The sequence below is a fragment of the Melanaphis sacchari genome, unplaced genomic scaffold (genome assembly GCF_002803265.2).
Source record: "Melanaphis sacchari strain LSU unplaced genomic scaffold, SCAv2.0 Contig96_pilon_pilon, whole genome shotgun sequence".
NCBI classification, from domain to species: domain Eukaryota; kingdom Metazoa; phylum Arthropoda; class Insecta; order Hemiptera; family Aphididae; genus Melanaphis; species Melanaphis sacchari.
Window position 1 is genome coordinate 45,433 of NW_020271686.1, and position 8,493 is coordinate 53,925.

At 23.6% G+C, this 8,493-nt stretch overlaps 1 protein-coding gene across 1 annotated transcript; it reads left to right on the forward strand.

The window, feature by feature from the left end:
- On the forward strand, nt 1-6,076 carry LOC112603117 (2-acylglycerol O-acyltransferase 2-like). The gene is made up of 6 exons (XM_025351547.1): nt 1-158; nt 232-464; nt 2,709-2,974; nt 3,874-4,045; nt 4,114-4,307; nt 5,854-6,076. Exons 2-6 carry the CDS (start codon nt 241-243, stop codon nt 6,009-6,011), a joined length of 1,014 nt encoding a protein of 337 aa, XP_025207332.1. The 5' UTR covers nt 1-158; nt 232-240; the 3' UTR covers nt 6,012-6,076.
- The last annotated feature ends 2,417 nt before the right edge of the window (nt 6,077-8,493 follow it).

An 8,493-nucleotide genomic window follows, 5' to 3' on the forward strand; every position in this document is an offset into this window, starting at 1 on the left:
AACGATGGTTGTGTACGTGCAGTTTTGAACTTGACACGTTCTCGAAAACATAATTTTTGTAACGATAGTGAACGTTTATGCCTTAAATCTTGAAAATTCTAAAATTCTGTTTATTTTGACGACGACGTTTCACTTGGTATTGGCAGTGTATTTTTAAAGTAATTCCTTTGATTTTCAAGTTTAATATTAGATAGCAAGCAGAGTTATATCAGAGTTATATGTAATTTGCAGATTCCATCAATGAAGCTGAAAGACGTGGAATTCGCGCCTTTGTGCATTCCACTCAGACGAAGACTCGAGACGCTCGCGGCCGCTGCATGGATTTATTTAGTAGTATTAGGAGGAATAACAGGATGGGCTTTTCTTTTGTACATTTTAATGGCTACTCGATTTTGGTGGGCAGCACTCTTGTACGCTTTATGGATCTATCTTGACCGATCAGTAGCGTGGAATAACCCGAATAGGTGAGACATAAAATAAACACGACCAAAGGTCATTTAATGACTTTTTGGTTAAAAAATAAGTATAATAATTAAAATCAATTTTTATCACGGAAAGTAAATATCAACATTTATTGATATTATAAGTTTCAGTACTGTTTTGACATTTATAAAATAATCTTTTTAAATGATAAGTTTATATAGATATACATAATATATGGTAATTCGAATAATGTATGGTACATACCATACATTATTTGAAAAAGAAAAATGTGCATAGAATAGGTTCTCACAATATTCACTGAATTTATATCTTAAGGAATTCACGTTTTGTGTTTATCCTCTGAAATTGATTTAATAAACATACTGAAAACTAAATCCACTTGAAAATTAAATGTAGATTACACTTAAGTGCAGAGCGGAATTAGTAATTTTGAAACGTTCATAATATTATATTTGTTAAATTATTATTTTACATAATATAGAATTACACTTATTTTATTCATTAAAAAAATGAATACCTATAAAAATATTAATACATGCGATAATACCCATACAAAAATTACATAATTTTAAATTGAATAACTGTAAATATTTATTAATCACTAGGCTATTAATAACATAAATATTATGAAATGAGTATAACCTTGAAAAATAATTGTACATTCATTAAAAATGATTCTATGCTGAGTACTCAAAATTAAAATTATTATTTTTTGAATTTTGTACGATTAAATTAATAATATGGATTAATTCATTAAAATGTATTAACTATTGAACATAAAAATATTATTTTGAGCTTAAAAGATTATTTTTATTGATATTGTATCGATTAATAAAGTTTAATAATATTAATTTATAGAAGTTGTTAAATGTTTCTTTATAGTAAATAAAGTAGAATTACACTTTAAATTTATACTACAGCTATAGAGTATAGATAAATGTGTCTAAAAATAATTAATATTTTCATTTTTACTAAATAAATAATTATCCTTATTTTAAAATTAGAATCATGCAATAATATTATGTTTTTAAAATGGTCTGTATTGAAAAATTATCAGAATAATGTTCTTTTGCCGTATTAGTAGTTTTTAGTTATTAGGTATTTGTTACTTAATAGTTAATACCGATACGTAAAAGGTCAATATACAAATATTAAATAAATTGAACCAGTTGTTTTGTAGATATCAGACTTACTTTAGACTAGAGTAACATTGTGAATAGTTGATTAATATTTAAAATTAACTATGACGTATGATGTTTAATGGGTTTGAACTGATAAAAGAGATATTGTATTACTAGTTTATATAAAAATATTTTACCATCTTCCGGATCCAACGGTATTATAAAATCATTTTACATTATAGCAAATGAATACACATAGTTTTAGCTGATGAGAGATAGCAACAATAAATGCATTCATTTTACGATAATGTGCGTTAAAAAAAAACTTCGAAAATACATAGTAAAAAAGTTATTTGACCTTCAAATTTGGGGATGAGGGTTTCTGATAATTTGGGATCAAAAATTAAGTTAAGCAAAACATAAGATAAAAAATCCCAATTACTTTTCTTAATATTATTCGAGAAAAACTAAAAAAAAAACTGAAATAATGGAAATATTTACACAATATCATATTTATGAACAAAATTGTTTTTTTATTTTGATGTAATATAAAAACAAGTAACCTTAGATAGGTACTTAAAATGTATATAAAATATTTATAAGCGCTATTCATTTTTGTACTTGGTATAATTTTTGAAAAACTTTTCACCAATTCGTCAATTTGTACATTGTTTAACTGTACTAAAAAAATTTTCGAAATATTTACACAAATTTTAAACTATTTATTTTACAGACCTTTTACTTCCGTTCTACGGTACCTATAAGGACGTCAGTATTAAAATATAAATGAATAATTTAAAATAATTCATTACATAAATTATTATCATATAATTTATTCGATTCATTTTGGATAAAAATTAATTCAACATACTGTAATATTGATAAATAAATAATTGACTTATACAAATGTTTATAAATTATAAAATTTCTTTAGAAATATTGGCTTACAGTCGTTTTTGGTATGCAATATTTAAATCATAATATTTAACATATATATTATAGTAATCTACTCAATAAAGAGTATCGTTAAATATCTACTATGCCGGAAATAGACGACTTCCATAGTTTTCTATACATTTTTATTATTAACTGTACATTTATAAACGTATATTTAGTGTATAATATAATATGTTATGTTTATAGATTTCGCTTTATGAGAAGGTTGGCATGGTGGACTTACTTTAAGAATTATTTTCCAGTATCTCTAGTAAAAACTCACGATTTACCAGCTGATAAATCGTATCTATTTGCCACTTATCCTCATGGAGTATTGTGTGCTGGATCATTTTCTAATTTTGCGACGGATGCAGGCCAATTTTCAGAATTATTTCCTGGTCTCACGTCACATCTTATAACTCTCAACTTACACTTTAGCATGCCATTCACCCGCGAAATTGGCATTGGTTTATGTGAGTATATTAATTTCATTACAAATTCGATGTATGTATCAATTGACAACCAACAACTGTTATTTAAGTATAATTTATTGACATAGTTTTTAAAATTAAATACAAATATAAGATTTTCTACCTCGTGAATCTTTAAATCTAATTAGGTACATGTTTAAGTCGGATAATGATTTAATTTTGTATTAATAAAGTTTACTTAAAAAAAAATTATTTAAAAAAAAATATTTGACTTAATTGAATGATTTTATCTATAAATATATTATACCTAATAATATACGAACATAACGTATAAGCATGTAACTGTATTAATATGACTTAGTAAAAAAAACATTATTTTTGATGTATCCCTAATTCTACATATTGATAATTTAATTTCACATAATAATTTTGAATGTCTTATTTGTATATTACCTTTTTAGTATCTAGTAATTATTTTAGTACACTATTATATTTTGCCTAGACAAAAAGAAATTAAGTGAAAAACAATCAATTTTATTGGAAGACAAAAGACTTTATTTTAAAGTTTTATTAAACAGTTATTTTTTTAATTTAAGTGAAAAGCGACGAATACAATTATGTATGACTTAGTTTATGAATGAATGTATATGTATGAATGATTATCAGAGTATATAAAATAATATATTAGTTAAAATATTGTTATTTGTAATAATACGTCTATTATTATTTACTTTTTTTGTGATGACCAATGGGTTATAATGGAGTTTTAAAATTTCCTCCAGGTAGCATATTAGTAAACGCATACTAGTACTGAGACTATAAAAGAATATCATTTACATATTATTATATTAATATTACGAGTATATTATATACATCATATTGTATGTAATTGCATATCGATAAGATTATTTAAAGTTTTAATAAACAATCCATTTTTACAGGTCTTCAAGAATCATCTGAAAAAAGTTTGATGAATTTATTGGATAATAAAAAAGGTAACGTTGCCGTTCTTATGGTAGGTGGTGTTTCCGAAGCGTTCAAGTCTTTTCCAGGGCCATACCATCTTATATTAAAAAAAAGAAAGGGATTTATCCGAGTTGCTTTACAAACTGGGTAAATTTGAAATGTCGATACAAAATTGTTTCTTATCGTTATCATAAATTAAAAACTTTAATTTATAGAGCATCATTAGTGCCCGTGTTTTCTTTTGGTGAGACAAATGTGTATGGATTAGGCGAAGCTGAGCCAAATTCAATCTGGGGTAAATTGTTGAAATTAATTAAATGGAAAAGTGGAAATAAAGTACCAGTAGGACGTGGATTTTTCCAATATAGTTTTGGTATCGTGCCTCGTAGACATCCAATTGTTACTGTTGGTAAGTATAAGTACTATATAATTATCTTTATATTTGAAGATATCTTAATAAGTAATACAAGTTAATACATAATGTATTACTTCTATTATTGTATTACAATACACTACAATTTTGTTAATCTAGGTATATTGAAAACTTGTGATAAAATAGTATTTTTTATTGTTTAACATTAAAAAAGTATTAATATACTTTAAACAATAATTTTTCCAATTTTATTGAAAATATTTAAGAAACCAAAAAAAAAAAACTAATAATAGCAATTAGATAACAGTTTGAGAATTTTTAACAGATCTTCAATTAACGAAAATTATTGAACCTAATATGTGGCTAAATAAACTGACCAGTATTACCATTTGTATTAAATTTACCTGATATAATAACTTATATTTCTTGAAGATTTATTAAAAATGTTCAAGCTATCATCTAATTGTTATAATCTGCAGTTTTGTTGATATCTTAAGTATAATTTAAAACAATACTGGTATATATATATATATATATAAGAATAAATATTTATTAACATCTTGTTCCCTTGTAAATAAAACTTTTGAATGGTATTCTAATAAAAAATTATAATAATAAATAAGATTATTCAGAAATTTGAATAATAAATTAAGTATTAGTTTACTCATGATAAGAAATAAACAAAATAGCTAAGTCGTTTTAATAAAAGTATTAGTTAAATCATAAATAAAAATATAGGTAGCTAAATTATTATGTAAATTCGTTCTACTCAAGAAATATAATTGCTATAACCAATGTAAAATATTACATACCTATTTTATGTGATTATGTTTAACGGTTTTTAAAATTATATTGGTTTATTGTTTTTATTTCAATTCTAGTTAAATAGTCATAACTTATAACCTTCAAATCTGATTTTTTTATTGTATATCATAAATATTTATACAGCAATATTACATTTTAAACAACTAAATAAGCAATAATTTTAAGAACAGATTTTATTATAATTACAATTAATTTAGGGACCTTCAAAATACCTAATTTTGAATGATAAGTATAAAATAGAATAATTATCTAAACATTTAAAAAACTAAGAATAACTTGTTTTATTGCAAATTTAATCTAATCTGAATGTCTGACTATCGTGTATTTAAGATGGTTAATTATTGAAACACGAAAGGGATAGAATACAAATTTTGATATTTTGAACAATTGAAGAAGAGGGATACGTTGGTTTAATAGCCATTAAATATAATCATTAGTGACCTGGCGTGACGCGGTGGTTGATTTCGGTCACTATAATGTGTTCCGAGGTCAAGCATTGGCCGGCGTAGCTAGCTCTCGGATGGGTGACCACCCGAATTTTTAGTGACGACCATGGCACACACATACACCCATATGTTCCAACCTTACTTTACTAAACCTTACACAAAATATCTACTGTTCCTATGCACAGCTAATGGCCTTAGTTGTCGGGCTTAAATAAGATTAATAATAATAATAATAAAAAAAAAAAATATAATCATTATCTATTTAAGATTAGATATTACAATATATTTTAAATAACCATATATAATTTTAGTGGGCAAGCCAATTGATGTACCGAAAATTGCTAAACCAGAAAAAGAAGATATAGAGAAATACCACAGTATATTTATCGATGAACTTACTAAACTATTTGAAGAACATAAAACTAAATACTCAAAACATCCCGATGAAATGGAGTTAGTATTAGATTAAAATATAAAATTAATTATACATTATATTTTTTTATAGTCATATTTTCCCTAAATTTAATTTATAGTCCTCTAATATTCTTTATGTTACAACTATTTATTTATTATTATTGTATTTCTTTAAATATTTTAATTTGTATTTAATTTACCAAATTTATGTAGGTGAATGTATCTAATTATATTCAATTTCAGCCTTAATTTTGTATTTGAAATATAGTACTTATCTAATTAAAATAATAATTTATGTTTATGATAATATCTAAGTATAATACAAAAATCAGTTAAAATGCATTTAATGTTTAAACATTAATTATGATACAAAATGTTCAAATTATTCCAATGATTTTTACTGTTAAAATATTTAAGCTTTAAGTATAACTTTATCGAATTTTAAGAACCAATATGAAATAAGTATAATGTTAAAAGAAAACTTTAAGTTATAAATATTAAAAAATATCTATAATATAGTTACTACTAAATAATGTCAACCAACTCAACCATTTATATAATTAGAATATGTAGGTGTGTTAAAATAATGTAACTATTATAAGTCTATTTTTATCTTAAAAATGCTAAAGATCAGAATGTGAATAAATGTATAACGTAAACACATAAAAATGAGTTGGGCTCGCTTAAAAAATTACACTATGTAATACACAGAGTTGGGGACTAGGTACGTATTTAAGGGATGCAAGATATGCAATAATTACCTTGTTTGATAGCTCTATTTTTATACGTGCTTATAATTTTTTGTAACGAATTGTGTTATCTTGTTGGACAATTTTTATTATTTATCACCTTAAAATGCATTGATAAAACGATCATCGTTAAGATATATAACAATCAACGTAAAAGCACTGTGTTCTAGTTTGCCGTAATGATATTTCTTACAAATAGTATAATAATTTTGACACATATAATCAATATATAAAAAGACATGGACAAATATAGTTCGAATAGAACTGGGTAAACAAAATTCTGGATTTTTTTTTTTTTTTATATGCTTATAAGTTATAAGTTATAACATTACACCCGATATTCTGTTTATATTTTAGATTACATCGTTAGTCTTAAATGTTGTGTACATACATTAAGGTAGCGCACAAGGATATGTATTATGAGCATTCGTTTAAAATATTTTACAAACATTATTAGATAATAGCCTTTATGACATATTAACAATAAAATAACCACTGAAATATTATTTGAAATAAAAAACTAGTTTTGAATTGAATGAAAGTTATTTTTTGTCAGATTTTCATGTTATAATAGAGTAGGTACTCATATAATATACTTGTACTTATTATTAAATGCTAGTATTTATTTTTTTAAAAAGGATATAATTCTTTTATAATAATATTAATAAAATATTTAATTATTGGTTCGAATTTCGTTATTGGCAAAATTACAGATCGTAAGCATCACATATTTTAGTTTGTATTAATTTACTTATTTTATTTGTATTACATATAAATTACAACATTTATAATAAAAATAAGGTAATTGATTTGTTTTCTTATATAAGTATAATGTATATAATATATATAATACTCATAAATTAATAATATAAATGTTATAAAATTAAAAAAAAAAAAAAAATACAATAATTTGTATATTATATTTTGATTTGAAGTTAAAATAATTCTAAGCTATTCAGTACAAAAAATTAATTTTGACTATATTTTATCATAATAATTTGTAATTTAATTTAAATTTGATATTTGATGGTCATGCATGAAAATAATATATAGAATGTTACTTATAGTTATAATATTAAAATTAATAAGAAGGTGGCAATTTTTATTTTAGTAATAAATGAAAATGGACAAAGCAGTTTACGGTATTATACTTTTAAAGAAAAATATCGATTTATATCATACGAGAAACGGAATAAGAAATAGGATATTTTGGTTTAAATTAAGTTCTAAACAGAATTTTTTGTACCAACTGTTTAGTGGATATATAACTTTATTTATCTTGTATGATTTGTATAAGTCGTTATGCAATGAATTGTTTATTCACATATCACAGGGATCTAGTTTTTTTTAAGACATATAAACTGGAAAGCTAGTATATAAGTGCTTTGTTTGGCTCGACTCCAAATTTGAATTCCGTATGACCAGATAGAGGTTATAGTAGTTAGGTTAGGTCATTAAATACATATTATAAATTAAGATAAAATTAACATGTTTTTTTTCAGTATGGGTATTCGATTATTTATGTGTGTAAGGGTTTTTATCCTTCATAAATATCTTATAACAAAAAATATATAAGAATTAAGAATCATGTTATAATTTATTATTTTTTTTATCATGATAGTTAAAATGTTAAAATTAATGAATTGTATAGTAGTGTGGTAATTTGTAATTAGTAATGTTTATTATAATTGGAAGACGCGCGAATGCCATGTACAGTAAGTTGTTAATATCTCATTTATTTTAAGTAATTAACTGTTATACCTTTTCATTCATATAAATTTTATTTAT

What these genes read in the sequence shown, in the direction of transcription:
- LOC112603117 (XM_025351547.1), top strand. Translation starts at nt 241, where the DNA reads ATGAAGCTGAAAGACGTGGAATTCGCGCCTTTGTGCATTCCACTCAGA. An exon ending in GCGTGGAATAACCCGAATAG is followed by an intron (nt 465 to 2,708) that starts GTGAGACATAAA and finishes TTATGTTTATAG; the next exon opens with ATTTCGCTTTATGAGAAGGT. An exon ending in CGAAATTGGCATTGGTTTAT is followed by an intron (nt 2,975 to 3,873) that starts GTGAGTATATTA and finishes CCATTTTTACAG; the next exon opens with GTCTTCAAGAATCATCTGAA.